The sequence below is a fragment of the Pongo abelii genome, chromosome 9, assembly GCF_028885655.2.
Source record: "Pongo abelii isolate AG06213 chromosome 9, NHGRI_mPonAbe1-v2.0_pri, whole genome shotgun sequence".
Taxonomy (NCBI): domain Eukaryota; kingdom Metazoa; phylum Chordata; class Mammalia; order Primates; family Hominidae; genus Pongo; species Pongo abelii.
Window position 1 is genome coordinate 86,010,621 of NC_071994.2, and position 20,000 is coordinate 86,030,620.

The window sequence follows — 20,000 nt, forward strand, 5'->3', positions numbered from 1 at the left end:
GGCAGGCAGGGGCCAGGCTCTGCAAAACTCTGTGGGCTATGTTAACAATTTTAGGCCTTAAGAACAGCAGGACACCATTGAAAGGCTTTAAAGAGAGCAGGAAAAGGATATGATTAGCTATGCTTTTTGTCCAGTTTGCTCTTTCCAAAGGCTGGAAGTCTGTATGTGATGGGTGATGTTTATATGCACTAGGCAATCATCAGGAATAAAGAACTCTGCCCATAGTCAGGTCCTGCTGAATACCCACACTCCGGTGGCTGGGCCAGCAGTCAGCCTGGGTAGTGGGGCTCTGAAGCCAAGGCTGAGCAAGAGTAACTCCCCTGGAGCCTCTTCACAGGGCACATCTGTTTTCATTTGAGGTGGTCTTGTGATCAGGTGAGCAGTGAGTTCTGAGTTGTGCAGGAAGAAAGATCCAGTAAGGTAGGGAGAAGTCTAAACGGGCTCTACAATTAAGAGAGGCAAAAGCCAGAAATGACTGAAGAGTCAATGGGTCTAGAGGCAGTGGGTTAGAGAGAGAGAGCAAATGCCTGGAACAAGCATGCTGGTTTGGAGAGGCAACTTCCACATGGTTTCTGGACCAGAACTCTAAATTTAACTGGTCAGATTTAGGGCAACAAGTTTTTACCTCCTCAAAAACAGCATCAACTCCACGTAGTTGGATTTCATTTCAAAGTTTAACAGTATGTCCTGGCTGATGCAGTACCTTGAAATTTCTGAAACCTTACTGATACTTGTTCCTGAAGGGAGAGTAGTGGTTTTGCTGGAGTTTGGGTGACTCCAAGTTTTGAAGATGAGAGTAGAGAAGCTGAAGGTGTTGCTTAGGTGAAAGGTTTCATAAGATTTCTGATTTAAGCTGTTTCACTTTTGGGGACAAGGTGAAATAATAGCACTGTGATGTGGAGATGAGACTTGTCCCTAACACTGCATAGGCCCCAGATCCTCTTTAGTATTTCAGAGAGTGCTTGTTTCAGGAACACACAGAGGGAGAGAGAGTTTCTTAGGCAAAAAACATCAGTACTGAAAACTAGGAAAGCAAGGTTCCTCCATGGGACTGGGAGCCAGAGCCAGAGAGGAAGGGTACAGCCGGTATGGCATGGTGACTGGAAGGGATGACGTCTGTAGGCTCATACGAGGACCACTTCAGAAAATTGAAGAAATAATTTCGGACATCTTTACTGGGGATGGCAGTGGGGAGGGGGAAGAAACAACACCAGAAGAGATTTAGAAATGTTACTTGAGGTAACAATATAAGGTGACCTTATCAGTACCCTAAGATGGAGAATAGTGTGTATAGTGCTCATATTCCATTTAATTAACTTGAAAATAGAGTCCTGGCAAATCAAGTCCTTCCCCTCTGCATGTTTCTAAACATGAAGATAACCTGAAAATTTTTGAAATACCCATGTGAGCTGTGACTCATTTTTACTCTTTCTAAATCAACAATGCAATTTAAATTCTAATTTGGAAATTCAGTTACCTATTATACCTTCACTTCGACAGCGGCAGCATTTCACTTCTGGCAACACATATTCCCAATCACGTATCTTGAAACACAGTTTGTTAAATACTTAAGGTCCATATCGAGAACGAGCTTTGGAGTTAGCAAGTCAGCTGGGGGATCACTTTTGGATGCCTGAGGAATGAATAAACTAAAATTGCTTGGAGAGACAGGAAATAATCTCTTTCTAGGGATATTGCTTCTCTGGGCTCTGTTTCACATTTTTTCCTAAGAAATCACTGAAACAAATAATAAGAGAAGCATTTCTAGCTTTCCTTCTACAGAAAGAATGCCTGAGGAGGCGACTGCACTAGTTAATGTGACTGCATGCTGAATGCCCTAAATTCTCCTCCATGAATACATCAAGAATATGGTTCAATTACTGAATTCCGTTCTGCAACAAATCCCTGAGAAATAGAATACATAAAAGAGAAATTAGAAAAGATCACTTATAATACATGTATAGGATGTAGCCCAAGATGACAATTTCTTTGTCTTTGAGCATCTTAAATACCTTAATTTTCGAATTCTGGTGGGGATAAGGGGTAGGCCTGGAAAAAAATCCCTATAATGGAGCTTCAGGACCCTCCATCTTCAGGTTGCTAAGTAATGTGTTTTGACAATGCACGAACACTAGATGGCACCCATAACCTTAAAACATAGTAAAAGGCTACTTCCCTTTTCTGCATAGGAAAGAATGTAGGAAACAGTCAATTACGGGAATTATAAAAATTAGCTGGGCACAGTGGCAGGCGCCTGTAATCTCAGCTACTCTGGAGGCTGAAGCAGGAGAATCACTTGAACCCAGAAGGCAGAGGTTGCAGTGAGCCGAGATCACGCCACTGCACTCCAGCCTGTGCAACACAGCCAGATTCCGTCGCAAATAATAATAACAAATCTACTCGAGCATTTCCCACTACCGGTGTCCTGTAAGATACTCCTTATGTAAGGGTTTTGTGCTCAAAATGTTTTTGAAAACCACAGACTTCATCTGCTCTAGGAGATTTCCAATGGACACAGGTAAACGTGTTTTTTAGAAGTTCTTCATTGAAGAAGCCTGTACAAATGAACCTATTACAGTAGCAACCTATTACAATCCTGCTGTTTCAGTGTTCTATGAAACACACTTTGGGAAATGCCAATCTAGTCCAATCCCTGTCCCAAAGAAGGAACAGCCCAAACTATCCAAAAGAGGCCTTCCTTATACATGGGTATCTGAACCTTTTTAAAAAACAACAGATACAGTCTTAAAGCAGAGTTGATAGTAATAGCAACATTTATTGAATATGTATACTATGACATGCTGTATTTTAAGTGTTATTGTCTCTTTCTTCAGTGTGTGTGTATATATATGTGTATGTATATGTGTTTATATGCATATATATACATATACAATACCTGGCACATAGTAAGCTATTAATAACTAAATTACCTAGGAAGATTCTATAGTCTGTGTGTGAGAGTAGGAATGGACATTCTGCCTCTCATTAGAAAGGTAATTGTCTATTAAGCAAGTCTCTTACCTATGAAGAACAATTGAGACCAAAGACATATCCCTCAGATCCCTTCCCTGGGGATTCTACTTCCTTTCTCTGAAATTACTACATTATTGTTAACGTGACTTATTTGCAAATTAATCTTACATGACCTATTAATATGTACTGAATTTTATTTAGCTTTTTTTTTTTTTTTTGACAGAGTCTCACTCTGTTGCCCAGGCTGGAGCACAGTGGTGTGATCTTAGCTCACTGCAGCCTCTGCCTCCTGGGTTCAACCCATTCTCCCGACTCAGTCTCCCGAGTAGCTGGGACTACAGGTGCACACAACCATAGCTGGCTAATTTTTGTATTTTTAGTAAAGACAGGGTTTCACCATGTTGACCTGGCTGGTCTTGAACTCCTGACCTCAGGTGATCTGCCCGCCTCAGCCTCCCAAAGTGCTGGGATTATAGGCATGAGCCACTGTGCCCAGCCAGCTCTTGATTGTTATTTAGAGTTTTTGCTTTGTATTTTCCAGGAAGGTTACTTGCCCCCGTATGTCCAGTGCAAGTTATAGATGAAAATATTTTATCTTCCATATTCCATCATTAGTAATTCTTTTGTGCCATTTTGCTTTCCACATTGTAATGTTTTAGCTTCTCAAGACTGTTTGTTCTTTTCTCTCAATGTTAAGCAATTAAATTCCAATAGTGAACCTTGAAGCTAGCCATTTTCTTATTTATTTATTCATTCATTTATTTATTTTTATTATTATACTTTAAGTTCTAGGGTACACATGCACAACACACAGGTTTGTTACATATGTACACATATGCCATGTTGGTGTGCTGCACCCATTAACTCGTCATTTACCTTAGGTATATCCTCTAATGCTATCCCTCCCCCATCGCCCCACCCCTTGACAGGCCCGGGTGTGTGATGTTCCCCATCCTGTGTCCAAGTGTTCTCATTGTTCAATTCCCACCTATGAGTGAGAACATGTGGTATTTGGTTTTCTGTCCTTGTGATAGTTTGCTGAGAATGATGATTTCCAGAAGCTAGCCATTTTCTAGCTAGCTATAGGTGAAATACATTTTGATATACTACGCAGAAATGTTCCCTCTTCTTTCTCAACTGAAAAAAGCAGATATTTTCCTCATCATATGTATTTGCAAATGTTATGCATAAAAACGGATGTGCTGTGTGAACTTCAAAGATTGTTGTTATATTCTGTGAATTATAATATCTAAGATGACTATAATTCTGATTGGCTGCCTTATTTACTATATGGTCCTGGTAATAATATTTAAATGGATAAATCTATTTTTGAAGCAGAAATACCTGCGAGTTTTCTTTGTCAAGCCATAGAGTATTAATAGATCATCTTTTTTCTCTCACATGTATGGTGGTTAAAATAAATAAAGCCTATGGCTTGGTGGATTTTTTATTTAAACAGAGTTAGAGAGTCTAATGCCATCTCTGGGGCTCAATTTCTTTATCCTTAAAATGAACATAACAAGGCATAGTGTTGTTGGAAGACTAAATTATTTATGATAGTGACTGACTCAAAAGTACCATGTAAGTATTAGTTCTTTATTGTTTTATGTGTTCCTGAATGTAATGTGCACACAGTGCGGTGTGCACCAAGAAGATGTGCCATAGAGACTGTTGACAATATTTTGAAAAGAGACTGTGCTGAGAGGAGAAAGAACACTGACTTGAGTTCAGCTTTATAGTCAGTAGCTGTGGAGACGTAGACAGATCATTTAGCCTCTCCAAATCTCTTTTCTCCGATCTGGAAAATGGGAGTAATAATAATAACCTATCCTGCCACTTAGAATGCCTTAGAGGATCTCTAGAATTAATGCATGTGACAGTGCTTTGCGTCTGGGAATATTTAATGACGATATGAATGCTGATTGTAATGAAATGGCAAAATGGTCCCCCAGTATATGGAATGTAAGCCAGGATGATGAAGATACCTTAGTATGCTTTAGGTAGAATTTTAGAGTCAATCTTTCAGGCTATAGTGACTTCTTCATGTGCCACCATATTTACTCAACACTTTTTCATTCAATAAACACTTTTTTTTGGGAGACTGCTATGGGCCAGGCATTGTGCTAAATATTGAGGATACAAAATCATATAAGATAGAGAATTTGCTTTCAGAGACCTTACCACCTAGTACAGAAAGACAGACATGTAAATGTATATGGACAATAAGGTTTGATAGCTGCCAGTTATATCTTATATATCATGAAAGTATTGAAGAAGTAGGTAAGGGAAGTAGTTTAAGGAATGATGCTCAGCTCTTGGATGCAGAACAAGGTCCTGGTGTGGGACCATACACTGTATCTCCCATACTCAACATCCTTCCAGAGAACTGCAAGCTGATGAGTGGGCAGAGGCCTTCATATGTGAGAGGACCACAGTGACACATACGACAAGGCTACTCATGCAAACTTCCGGATACCTTACTAAAGTCAACTGACTGTATGATGTTATTTAGGTAAATTGTGTGTGCATGTGTGTATGTCAGAGAGAGAGAGAGATTTTCCTATTTTTTGAAGGGTTGGAATGGTGGCTAACAAATATAAGGTCAATTATAAGATTCTATTTATAAATCACAGCCATAAAATGAAAACAAATTTTTCTAAATGCACAATGAAAACCACAAACTAAGTGCTTTGTTTAGTTATGAACTATGAACCATAATATCAGCCATAAGTACTGGTTCCTTATGTAACTCTCTGTTATTATTTCCATGATTAGTAAAATTAAAATATAGGCAGGAACACTCACAATGGATTTACCCTATCATACTAAGGAGGAAGCTTGACATAGTAGAAGGAGACAGTCAATAAATATTTGAATAAGTTAAAGGAAACAGGGAAATAAAGGAAGAGGAAAGGAAAATTAGAAGGAAGGGAGAAAGTGGCAATGGGATGGAAGAATGAAAAGAGGGAGGGAAGGGATATGGTAGGTGTAATGGGCATTAAAATGGAATATTTAAATCCCAGCTCTGACTCTTTGTAGTTAGGTAAACTTTGACAAGCTCGAAGTTTATCTTCATCTGAACATGAGGCAGTACCTTTCAGAGTGATTGTGAGAAGAATAAATAATAGTTATGCTAGATAAGTCAGAGGTCCATTGAACAATGTGTGCCTATAGTCACCAATACCGCTTGCTTAAACATTTGCTAAGAGGATAGATCTTATGTTAATTGTTCTTATCACAAAAGGAAAACAATAATAAAAAAAGAAGAGAACAGGAGAAAACTTTTGGAGTGATGGTTGTGTTATGGCATAGATTGTGGTGATGGTTTCATGCATGCATACATATCTCCAAATTCGTCATTAAGTATGTACAACTTTTTCTATGTCAATCTCATCTCAATAAACTACCCTTGAAAATTACTTACAAAATAATGCCCTTTGCACCAATGCGGATGCCACTGGAGGCCATTATCCTAAGCAAATTAACATAGGAACAGAAAGCCAAATACCACATGTTCTTACTTATAAGTGGGAGCTAAATACTGGATACTCATGGACATAAAAATAGCAACAATAGGCACTGGGGACTCCTAGAGTGGGGAGGGAAGGAAAAGGGAAGTGATTGAAAAACTACTGGGTACTAGGCTCACTATCTGGGTAATGGGATCAATTGTACACGCAACCTCAGCATCACGTGATATACCCACATAAGAAACATCGTGTGTACTGCCAAGTCTAAAATAAAAGTTGAAATTATTAAAAAAGTAAAAAAAAAAAGGTGCTTAATACATTGTTGCTGATAATTCTTGAATTTAGTTGAATGGTGCCACTGCTACAACTTAGTACCATCAGCAAACTCTATATAGCCTTATCTTACGCATTTTTTTGTTTTTACATTTGCACCAAACTATACACATTATAAAGGTACAGTGTTTAGAGTATGGTTATGAGTTTGGGAGAAAAGTCTGTTTTTTTAAAATAAAATAAGTAATATATCATTTTTAAAAAGGCATGCTTCTCAACATTCTGTTGGATGCAAATGTGTCTCAGAACATCTAGAAGAAAACATTAGCACCTTCACCTTTATTTGAGGGAAGTAAGTGCAACAAGCATCAAGCACCTGAACACCATTTAAACTGTGACATGTAGACCATGCATGATGGCTCACGCCTGTAATCCCAGCACTTTGGGAGGCTGAGGCGGGTGGATCACCTGAGGTCAGGAGTTTGAGACCAGCCTGGACAACATGGCAAAACCCTGTCTCTACTTGAAATAGAAAAATTAGTCGGATGTGGTGGTGGGCAGCTGTAATCTCAGCTACTCAGGAGGCTGAGGCAGGAGAATCACTTCAACCTGGGAGGTGGAGGTTGCAGTGAGCTGAGATTGTGCCATTGCACTCCAGCCTGGGCAACAGACAGAGTGAGATTCTGTCTCAAAGGAAACAAAAACAAAAACAAACAAAATTGTGACATGCACCAGAAGTCATGATGCTCTCATCCATTTTCCTTTGTAATTAAGGTGCTTTTGGTATCATAATGAAAGTTATGACTTTTTCATTGATGGCGTCAGATATGCAGGGAATAGAGATTAAAGAAACATACTCACCGACAGGATCTGGTCTCCTCTCTGGAGCTCCCCACTTAGGTCTGCTGGTCCACCAGCCAGAATGAAGGACACAAAAATACCTTCTCCATCTTCCCCACCGACAATGTTGAAGCCCAGGCCAGTGGAGCCTTTGTGCAGAACCACCTTGCGAGGCTCTCTGCAGAAAGAAATAGAGAAAACAGCTCGGAGGGTGATCCATTTAAGATTTATATTGCTTTTACTTTCATTGGGATATATGATATCAGCAATTCACTACTTGTAAAATTGTTTCTCAAACTAAGATAACATTTGTACATCAAGAAAGAGGCTAATATCAGGACAGATGTTTGAGTTCCCCACTGTAACAACTACCAAAATGCCATGCAAAAAATCATTCCTTCATTCTAAAAAAATTTCTTAAACTACCTTTACTTCTACTTTTCTTTTGTTTAAAACATCTGTTTTTGTATTGAGCACCACAGTAGTACTCAGTATGACGGATGTACACAAAAGCACAGAGGGATTTTTGGGAAGAAGAGACTAAGGTTGAATGCCCAGATCATGAAAGATCTTATATGCCAGGTTGTGGGTTTGTTGCTTGCTTGACTGTTAATTAAAATTTACTGCGTAGGCCATGGGGCTCATTAGAAGATTCTGAGACATTACGAATACTTAAATTCGTTTTAGGAAAATTAACAGATGGTCCTATGGGGGGCTGACAGAGAGGAAAGCACAGATATGATGGGAGGTGGGAAAACCATTTAGGATGTTGTCTAGGAATCCAGCTGTGAGGAAGTCACAGCCTGAACAAGGGTGACAGCAGTGAGAATTTTAAAAAGGGCAACATGAGAGAGGAAATTTGAAGGGAGAAGCAGTAGGTCCAGAGATGACTCAGACATTGGAAAAAAAGGAGAGAGAACATCTAAGTAACTAGCAAAAGGAGAGATGAGTGGAATCCAGGGTCATGATAATGAGTATGATTTTGACATACTCAGTTCCAGGAAATAGTGAGATATCCAGATGGAGATGTTCTGAAGCAGCTGGACACAAAGAATAGGAATTTGGGCCTTCAGAGAGGACTATAAATACATATTTGAGGATCATCAATAAAAAGGTCAGAGATCAAATCTTGAGCCAATAGTTCACTGAGTTTGTGTAGAGCTCAGAATAATATGGAATTATAGAATGTAAAAAGTCTTAAAAGGCATTTAGTTCAATTTTCTATATCAGTAGTTTTAAAAAGTGTTTTTGCAAGCCTTAGGTTTGACCAAGTTGTCATTTGTATCACCCACCCTCCTCTCCCAAACATCTCAGTTCATCTTCTATTTTCCAGTTCTTAATGATGTAAGAATGAGAAAGAGCCATCCCATATATTTTATACTAATGACTACACAAAGAATTTGTTACTTGCTATCACATTTCCATGCATAAAATGATGCATTATGTATGTATGCCTTATTATGAGGAAAGGTGTAAAGTGCACCTCACAACTTGAACTGTAAGTAATAAATTATGTAACAATGCATTAAGTCAGAGGTAAAGTGACATAGAGTTAACTCATTTCATTCTACAAATACTTTGTAAGCACCATACTGTTTCAGGTGCTCAGAATGTCTGCAAACAAAACAAATATCCCTGTCCTTGTGGGCTTACAATCTAATGAAGGTAGACCACTAATAAACGATAGATGCAATAAATAAGTTCATTATACAGTATGTTAGAAGGCAATAAGTATTTTGGAGAGAAAAAAAAGCAGAGCAGTGTAGGAGGGATAGGTTGTGGTGAGGAGGGCCTGGGTAGGATGCATTGAGAAGGTGACATTTTAGAAAAAATTGAAGAGGTGAGGAAACTAGTCATGTCACTATAAAAAGGAAGAACATTCTGGCCAGAGGAAAGGAACAGCCAAACAGAGATCCTAATATGGAAGGGTGCCTGGTGTTGTCAAAGAAGAACTAGGAGGCCACTGTGGCTGAACTGAGTGAATGAGGAAAGGAGAATGGTAAACAATGAAGTCACTGTTTTAGATTTCTATTGCTGAGGAACAAGTTACCACAAATCTAGTAGGTTAAAACCATACCCATTATTCTCTTTCAGTTCTGTAGGTCAGAAGTCTGGTTGGACTTGACTGTATTGCCTACCTATGCTGAAGTCAAGGTGTCAGCCAGGCTGAGCTTTATTGCAAATTTATGTGGAAAAATCTGCTTCCAAATGTATTTAGGTTCCTGGCAGAATTCAGTTTCTTGTGGTTGTAGGATTGTATTAGTCAGGATTCTTCAGAGAAAGCCAACATGATATTGCACACACACACACACACCCCTATAGTATATACACATACATAATAAGGAATTAGCTTATGTAGTTGTGGAGGCTGATAAGGCCCAGGATCTGTGGCTGGCAAATTGGAGACCGAGGAGAGCCAGTGATATATATTAAATAGTTGTAGGCTGAGGCTAAGCCTGAAGGCAGATGAAGAGTGCTGATGTCCCAGCTTGAAGACAGTCAGGAAGAAGCAGCAAATTCACCCTCTCAATGCTTTTTTATTCTATTCAGGCCTTCAGTGGATTAGATGAGGATCACACCCTTTGGGGAAAACAATCTGCTTTACCCAGTCTATTGATTTGCATGTTCATCTCATCCAGAAACACCCTCACAGACATACTGAGGAAAATGTTTAACCAAATAGCTGGACACTCAATGACTCAGTCAAGCTGACACATGAAATTAACCATCACAAGGAATAAGGTACCCATTTCCTTGCTGGCCATCAACTGGGGCCTCTCTCAGCTCCTATAGGCCATCCACATTCCTCACCCCATGGCTCTCTCTATCTTCAGGCAACTAATGGCACATTGAATCCTCTTCGCATTTGGAAGCTCTGACTTCCTCTTCTCCAACTAGCTGAATAACTCTTTGCTTCTTAGTGGTTTATGTGATTAGGCCAGGCCCACCCAGATAATTTTCCTATCTTAACTGATTAGTAACCTTAATTACACTTGCAAAATCCCTTTTCTTATGTAAGAACTTAATTGTGGGAGTAACACGAGGAGGTAGATATCATGGGTCCCTCTTAGAACTTTGCCTACCACTATCAGAGAGACAACAGTGCATTAATCCTGCAGGGCCTTCTAGATCATTTTAAAAGCTTTGACTTTTACTCTCATAGAAATGGGGAGCCTGTGAGAAAAATGATTTGACCTACTTACATTTGTAAATGATTCCTTTGATGTAAAATAGACTCCTCTTGCAGCTGGGTGGGCATGGCAGTTCAGCTCCCCCTTGATCACAGAAACAGCAGGGAGGGAGACACAGAGCATTCCCCTCATTCTACCTCATTGCCACTAGGTGGGAGTAGAAGTTCAGCTCCGCGCTTGGATTCACTAACACCAATCGGGGAGAGAAGATGGGGTGCTGACTAGCACCACCTTGAACCACCTTATTCTCCTTACCTCTGCATGGGGGTAGGAGTTCAGCTCCTCACAGGGCCCTGCTGATTCTATCCTGGCAGGCAGAGTGGTTTTCTAACTAGTACTGATTTCCTCTTTCTCCTACTTCATTGCCACCGTGCAGGGGTGGAAGTTAAGCTTCTTGCTGGTTCCCATCAATATTAGGAGTAGGGGAATGGAATGCCAACTAACGCCACCTCATTTCAGCCTGTTGCTGCTGGGTAAGGGTACAAGTTCAGCTCCCCACTAGAAAGTGGAGTATCGACTAGCACCACCTCTTACCCCCTTGTTCTGCCTATTTGCTGCCAGGTGGGGACGGAAATTCAGTTCTTGTTCTGTCTACCAACAACAGCCTAGTGGAAGAAGTGGAAGGCCATCTTAGAGTTGCCTCTCCTGGCTGCCGCTGGTAGAGCCAGAAATCTAGCTCTCTGCATAGCACTACTGACACTGCAGGGTTGAGGGGACAGTTTTTTCTTTGGTGTTTGGCTAGAGTAGGTCAGTATTATCAAAAGTTTTCCGGTTCTATTAGTCTACCTGTTTTTCCCAGTCATTTATCTAAAGGGAGAAGGTTTTACTTGGGGCTGTTTTTGTCTGTACTTATGGGTGGTTCCAGGCTGCAGGTTCTCCAGTGCTCCGTCCAAATACACAGCAAGCAAAAAAAAAAAAAAAAAAAAGAAAAAAAGAAAATAAAAGAAAGAAAAAGTCCTGGGAACTCACTACAGTATCCTTCGTTTCCTAGCCAGTTTGTTGCCTCCTTTCCAACTCTAAAGTCTTCCTACATTTGTGTTTTTCTACTCAAGGTTATTTGTTTTGTTTTGCTTTTTAAATAAGAGGGTGGATTAGAGAGAAATCGGGATACATTTTAAACGTAGAGGCCAACAGAATTTTCATGAAAAGGTTATTGTCAAAATCTCCCCCTTTCCCCAGAATAAACACACGTATAGACATTCTTAGTGGGTCCAACAACACTGAAGCTCTATATAGTACATATAGATGGAGGGAAGAGAGTGATTAGGACTCTGACATTTGTCCCTGTGCTAGATATTGTGCTTGATGCTTTACGTGAATCATCTGATTTATTCCTCAAAAAAATGAAAGGTATACTGATTTTGCAACTATTTTGAAACAGGAACAGAAAGTAAAATAGACTGATGATTGGATAGATGGGTAGGTATGTGATAGAGAAAGTATAGGAAAATGTTAATAGTGGAATCTAGGTGACAAGTACATGGATGTTCATTGTAAAATTTTTAAACTTTTCCTTATGTTTGAAAAATGTTTATAATGAAATTATGAGTAAAATAAATAACCTGATGAAGAAATCATTAGGGCAAACGTTTAGATTAGTGAAATGAGACTACTTGCCTAAGCTTTTAACTGAGTTTAGTAAGTAGCAAAGGCAGGGTTAAGGACATAGATTTTCTGTCTCACAATCCAAAAGTCTAGAATATGGTATATACCAGACATTGCAAACCAGCAAGTCAAAGGCTGAATTTGACTCGCAATATTTACAAATGTTTGAATTAGTTGCCCAAGTTTAAAATTAGGAAAATTTGCATGAAATATGGATTTGTGGCTTCACATGAAAAAAGTCTGGCATTCTGTCAACACTAGCTCCCAGTTTTACTGTGAGGTAACACTTGGTTTAGAGAATGGGCTTCTTTAGAAGGGTCATTCATGCTCTAGTTTGCCACAGTCCTAATCTCTTTCTCCTGTTCCCAGACAAAAAAAAAAAGCTGTCATTGTACCCACATTTGCACTTCTTATAAAATTAAGAGGAAAGTATTTCTTGTACTCATACTCCTATCAAAAATGGGAAAATGAAAGCTTTATGGGGGGAATCATATTTTAATAAAAATGGGAGAGAATAAGATTCCTATGGAAGTAAAGATTATTCTTAAATGTTTAATATGCAATGTGACTTTATGCAGGAAGAATACAGCTTTCAAAGGTCATTATGAAACATCATTGCCCATTACCCATTTATATTACCCATCTGGGGGCATTTTGTTAGTGACCTTTGCACTTTGACATACTGCTTCCTGTCTTTAAAAACAGAAAACATACAATGTTTGCATGACAGTAGATTTTATTCATTTTACCTGGACCCCATTTATTTCAAGCTATCAAAACAAATCTTTAAATTATTTGGAATATTTGAAACTCAGAAGATTTAAATGCCTTTTTTAAAAACAGAATTTTATATTATAGTAAATTACGATACTTAAATAGTGAAGATAAATGACAAAAAATAAATTTGTAAAATGGAATGCAAATAAAATGTCCAAGCACACGTCAAATGATTTATTTTTTCTAATTTAAATTTCTTATACTAATAACCTATTACAGCAATCTGTAGATTTTAAAGCATTTTCACATATATTTTTCCTGTTAGAGGATCAAAGCCCTTTAAAGTATTACAAGTCCTATTTTACTGATGCTTAGGTAAATCAGCTTGTCTACATTCACACAGCCAGAAGCATCAGAGCTAGTCTCTTTGCTATAAGTTAAGTGTTTCATCCATTTCATGGAGAGGGAACTTAAACAATGAAAATTTTTAAAAAATAAGCTAAAATTCAAGTATATTTAAAGTATAGTAGTATATATTGAAGTATATATAAGCTAGAGGAGGATTCTTAATTTAAAAAAGGGATTACGATATATATTACAGAATATAGTTTCCAAAACCATTGACACTCAAAGATTCACTTTAACTGCCCTTAGCTCTTATCATTTGAACCACATGGTTCAATACCTCATTCCATGCTGCCTTGCACTCTTCTGTCTCTGAATGTCATGGTATCTACTCCAACCCCTTCATCCCCTCTAATTCAGGTTTTGACTTTTAGGATAAACTCCCAACTTGAAGTCTCCTTGATCCTAGTTTCAATCTTCCAAATACATTCTCCTCTCTAAAATACAAATCAGGTCATCTTACTACCCTGCTTAAATGTCTCCAGGCACCCTATGTTCCAGCCACATCAAAATCCCTGTGCTTCCCTGAGTTTGACATGTTGCTTCATACCTCTACATTTTGGCTCAGGCCACCTTAAAACTCAGTTCAATCATCACTTCTCTGAATCCCCAAGTACCTATGATCACTTGTTTCTTGGGTCCACACTGTGTCTTCCACACATGCATCTATTGTAGCATGTTTTACAGTGTGTCATACTTGCTCATACCTTCTTCTCAAGAAAATGTGAACTTCTAGAATCCAGGCACCAGCATTTCCCCAGTAATAGTAAGATGCCTGGCAGGTAGCAGGAACTCAGGAAATAGGTATTAAATGAATTGATAAACTCCCACAGTGATTTAGGTCTCCATTTCATATTATAATTAATTACACAAATGTCTTTCCGTCTTCCTAGATTTTAACCAGGTATGTCAAAATCTAAATTCCAAAGATATAGATCACAAAACAAAATGGGCAAAGTAGGATGAGAAGGAAATATAGCAAACTGGAAGACACATTTCATCTAAAGGGGGGCTGCTGCTGCTGCTCAACTCTGGACAATTGCTCCAAGCAGGAATGTCAAGCAATCTTGACAGATTCTCTAATTTTTAAAGACAAGCCAAGAATCTAGATATTTATATAAATTTCCCAGAATTCAAATATGACAATGGTTAAAAAAGGTAAAAGCATGGTGCAGGTCAAACTAAAGATGTTTGTTATAGATCCAGCTATGAACTGCCAGTGTGAGACTGCCTTGTTAGAAGTTTGATGGTGCATTTGACATCTGCTTCATGTTTTTCACTTCCATGGTGCTCAGAATGGTACTTGACTCATGGTCATTTAACATTCCACATTTAGCCCGTCTCTTTTCTTCACTTTTCAATTTCTCCCATTCTGTAATACCCTTTTATCTTACTGTTTCCCTTTTGTCTTTTTTTTCCTTTTATATTACACCTGCTCAAGACCCATCATCTTCATGATAAACCATTCTCAAACAGTTTGAGCCTAGCTGCTTTTGCATGCATACTGCTGAGGCTAGTGACTCTGGGTCTGATTAATATAATGGCCCACATTTCTAAGAACTGTTTTATGTGTAAGGGCATTGTGGCCCCCAGTGAGATCATAATATCCTGCAGGTGAGGTATCATGGTTTACTTTCTAGGTATACCTAATACTCATAGAAGAGTGTTCAGTCAACATCTGATGATTGAATCAACAAACACAATTTATAAATAACTCAAATACTTTTTATACTGGAATGATTTGGGGACTCTGATTTCCTATGTTATTCATCATCCAGAATTCATATTGCCCAGGGCTCTGTTACTAATCATTATTACACATCATTATACACTGACAGCGGAACAAAATTCTATCTCTCATTTCTCATTCTGAAATTAGCTCAGGGATTGTAATCTTCTGGAAATTTTCCCTGATACTCTCCTTAGTCTCTCTACTCTAGGCTGGGTTGGGTGCTTCGCCTAGCAATCTTTTCATGTATCTATCATAATGCTTATTCCACTGGATTGGTTTATTTGACTCCCTTTCTAGCTAGAGTGAGCAACTTCAGGGCAGAGACCCATACAAAACAAGCATATGTTGGCATTTGCTTTTTGTCTCCAATACCTGGTACATAATAGGTGCTCACTGTCAGCTAATTTCATATTATATTTTAAGTATGGAATGTACAGAAGACATAATTTGGTCACTCACAATATCAGCATTTTTCAAAACAAAGTTAGGTAGCTACTTAAAAATATATATCTTACCCATCCATCCAACTTCCAATAGACAAGCATCTATGGAGTACCTATGTTGTGTTAGGAACTGTGAATACAAAGATTAAAGAGCCTGGGGTAGGAGGAGCCACATGTAAACAAACGCTTGTAGAATCCTAGGAAGTGGACAAGTGCTATGACAGTGCTTATTTAGCAATAAGCTAAAGTAGCCAAGAGTAAGGAGTGGCCAGACTTCTTCTTAAAAGGTATTATTCTTTTATCATCATCACTTAGATGAAATGTGCTATATTCATTTATGCAGTTTTTATTTTTCTCTTAATATTATGTAAAAAGTCTTTATAATTATAAAACCTTTGGATGCTGAACGAATGGAGAAATGCCAGCCTTGACCTGCTGCAAGCTGTGACAGATCATCAGCAGCATAATCTTCTTTAGCTGGAGTCTCAGAGGATACTCTAAACTACTCAGGATGTTTTCAGGAGAAAGAGGTGCTGTAGGCTTTCTCGCTTTACAGCAGATGGTTTAAGAGGGTTCATGATTCAAAAAGGAAAATTATGGCCAGGCGTGGTGGCTCACGCCTGTAATCCCAGCACTTTGGGAAGCCGAGGCGGGCAGATCACGAGGTCAAGAGATTGAGACCATCCTGGCCAATATGGTGAAACCCCATCTCTACTAAAAATACAAAAATTAACTGGGTGTGGTAGCGTGCGCCTGTAGTCCCAGCTACTCAGGAGGCTGAGGCAGGAGAATCGCTTGAGCCTAGGAGGCAGAGGTTGCAGTGAGCCAGATCACGCCACTGCACTCCAGCCTGGTGACAGAGCGAGACTCTGTCTCAAAAAAAAAAAAAAAAAAAAAAAGGTCTGGCGCGGTGGCACACGCTTGTAGTCCCAGCACTTTGGGAGGCCAAGGCGGGCAGATAACGAGGTCAGGATATGGAGACCACGGTGAAAACCCGTCTCTACTAAAAATACAAAAAATTAGCCAGGCGTGGTGGCGGGCGCCTGTAGTCCCAGCTACTTGGGAGGCTGAGGCAGGAGAATCGCTTGAACCCGGGAGGCGGAGCTTGCAGTGAGCCGAGATCACGCCATTGCACTCCAGCCTGGGTGACAGAGCGAGACTCCGTCTCAAAAAAAAAAAAAAAGGAAAATTACTACTTAAACTGAAGTCTTTCTCATGGCCATTCCTGGGCTATTCCTTGAACTCTGAGCATCTAGGGGCTTCGGAAGTCGCTCCAGTCAAATCCTACAACCTCCATGGTGAGAGGTGGTATTGGGTAGTGGGAATTAAGGTATAAATGTGTTTTCATTCATCTTTCCAAAGAACATATCTTACCATGTTTCTCTCTTGCTCAAAAGCCTTCTAAGGATCTGTATACCTTTTAGGATAAGGTCTAAACTTCTACATAGGCATTCAAAGCTTCCTATTATTTGACCTCACCTACCTCTCCACCACCTAACTTCACTGTGCCCCTTTGAAACTTCATGTTTCAGCCTTACAAAGTTGCCAACCACAGCTTCTCATCCCAGGTTGTTCCTCCTTGTCTTTGCCCAGGCTGTTTGCTTTGGCTAGAAGGATGCCTGCCTTTTCCTGCTATTCTCATCTATCTAATGAGGTCCTACTTGGCCTTTAAGACTGAGGCCAGGTACCGTCTCCTCTCTGCTGTCCCCTCTACCCTCACCTCCAGAAGAACAGACTTTTTTGAAACCACATTGTCCTTTCATTGATCACACCACTATCATTGCCTTTACTGTTCTGAAATTAATTTATTTACCCATCCATCTATGCTGTGAATCTGTATGGTCCTGAAAGATAAAGGACTTTTAGGTCCTTGTTTTGTGTAATTTTGGGAGCGGGTACAGGCTGAGTATATAAGAGACATACAAACAAAAATATTGTTTCATGAACAGAAAAAAAAAAAAAACAAGTGAGAGGTTGGGAAAAATGATACTGAGTTCCAGTTCTGGCTCTCTGGGGATCTGTGGGAAGCCAGGATTGTCCTCTACAGGTCGGGTTCCTTGCTTGGGTAATGGAGGGAATAATGTTTGTCTCATGGGGAAGTGTTGAAATTCTGATAAGACAATGAACTAAAGGCATCTAGAAAACTGAGAAGTTTTAAAAAAAATTAAATATTGAGATGCTATTTCCAGTAATTTGGCATATTAGATATTCTGAAAACCCCTTTCATTAGAAAGCAGCTAAAAATTCTGAATAAAATAGTTATAAAATACTTTTAAATGCTTGGATAAGCTTGCAAGTAAGAGAAATCTTCAGAGGCTGAAAATGAAGCAGAAATGCAAACTCAGAAGAAAGCAAGTACTGAGAATAGCAGCAGACTGAAGAGTGATGAGCTAGTGTGTTAGTGTCTAGATTTGATGGCTACATGAATAGGACTGTATGAGCCCAGTGGTGGGATTAGATCAGAGACACCTGAGCAAAATTAGGACCCCGTGAGGCTACACCCCAAACAAAAGGAAAAAATACAAAAATATTAGCAGTTCAACAATGTCCAGGATACATATCTATCCTGATTTTGGCTCATAGGGGAAAAAAAGGGTCTGGGGGCCAAGCGCAGTGGCTCACGCCTGTAGTAATCTCAGTACTTTGGGAGGCCGAGGCGGGTGGATCACTAGAGGCCAGAAGTTCGAGACCAGCCTGGCTAACATGGTGAAACTCCATCTCTATTGAAAAAAAAAATTAGCTGGGCATGGTGGTGCATGTCTGTAATCCCAGCTACTTGGGTGGCTGAGGCACGAGAATTGCTTGAACCTGGGAGGCGGAAGTTGCAGTAAGCCAAGATCACATCACTGCACTTTAGCCTAGGCAAAAGAGTGAGAGTCTGTATCAAAAAAAAAAAAAAAAAAAAAATAGGGCCTGGGGAACTAATCAAGGCATGTTTGAATGTCGAATAAGTTACACTTGCAAACAGAATTAATAAAACTGAATAAATTGGGAGAATAAAGGAGGGAGAGTTCACCTGAGTGGTAGAAGAAAGATCTTGGCAACAGATCTCCAGCACTGTGAGGTTGAGGTGATCTCCAGCTCCAGCTGCAGGTGGCTAACATAAATGTGCTGTCCTGGTGGTATGGGTAACATATGAGATGGGCTCATCTGGCCATCCTAGCTCAATGATAGTAGTCATTAGGGACACTTGAGTGGCTAATTTCTCTCTCAGAGTCCAGGCTCACCAAGCCTCCAGCTCATTAAAATATAATTTATCCTAGTGTTTTTCCTATTGAGAGCAATGTGCTAGTTATAGCACATTCTGGTATCTTGAGTAGTTACATTTTGCATCGTATATTAAAAACATGGTATTACAGCATATAAGCTTGATTAGTCCTGGATACACTGACAAAAATTGAGTTTCAGAGACTATAGATGGAAGGCCCAGATCTAGTACAATGACAACCCAAAAAGGGTCTGTTACCCTTGGAAGTCATATGGGAAGTCTACAGCTAGTCTTCCTGAATCCTTTTTCCTTCATTTCTCTATTAAATGCAACTGTGTTCATATGAACAACGTTATTAAAAAGAGGAGATACTTGTAGGAGATCAAAAAGGTTTTTTTTAGTAGAATGAGAAGGCATGTATTAGTAAAATTGTGAAGAGAGGAGCATACCAAAGGTGGTCACATGGAAGACAACAACAGAAGGCTTCAAAGCTGCTGGTTGATTACAACCTTCTTATATCTAAATGAGCTAGCTCCTCAGAAGGATGCAGTATAATGTGTGCCTCATATTTAAATAGTTAATTTGGTCAGTTAGCCAAATAATCAGTCAAACAGATTATTGGGCATCATATAGATACACAAAGATAGGGGTTTTTGTTGAACTGTTATTTGAGGACATGTTATTAAAATAATAGACATCTGTCATCATAAGGGGGGATCTATGCATTAAATATACAATATAGAGCAGGCTGACTTCAGCAAAATAATAACTACACTGATACAGAGTTTATGCTAAATATACTGTGGTTGGTATTGTGTGGGATAAAACAACCCTACTAAAGGAGGATGGTATGGGATACTCTGATATTGGGAAAGACTATGGGCATTGGAGCTAGATAGATCTAGGCTTGAATCATAATCCTATCAATAAATATTTGAGTAACCTTGGTGTAGTTTCTTGAGGTCTTGCTTTTTTGGCTATAAATTGTGAACAACAATATCTATTTTCTGGCATTGTGAAGATGAATTGAAATAACATAAAAATACTAGAATCACACAGCAAGTGCTCGGTAAATGCTAACTCATTTCCTTTCCCTCTAGAAAGTTATGACCTTTTAAAGGTAAATAGTCACACATAAAGTAG

At 39.2% G+C, this 20,000-nt stretch overlaps 1 protein-coding gene across 21 annotated transcripts in view; it reads right to left on the bottom strand.

Moving 5' to 3' along the window:
- The window catches only part of DLG2 (discs large MAGUK scaffold protein 2), a 2,173,778-nt gene that overhangs the window by 376,376 nt on the left and 1,777,402 nt on the right, over positions 1-20,000 (bottom strand). For all 21 annotated transcript variants that reach the window (XR_008511650.1, XM_024254994.3, XM_024254993.3 and 18 more), the window contains one exon: positions 7,578-7,734. Coding sequence is in view for 20 of the 21 variants with exons in the window: in XM_024254994.3 (XP_024110762.1) it covers positions 7,578-7,734 (157 nt within the window). In the remaining variant the exon portion in view is untranslated. The remainder of the gene's footprint in view (positions 1-7,577; positions 7,735-20,000) is intronic.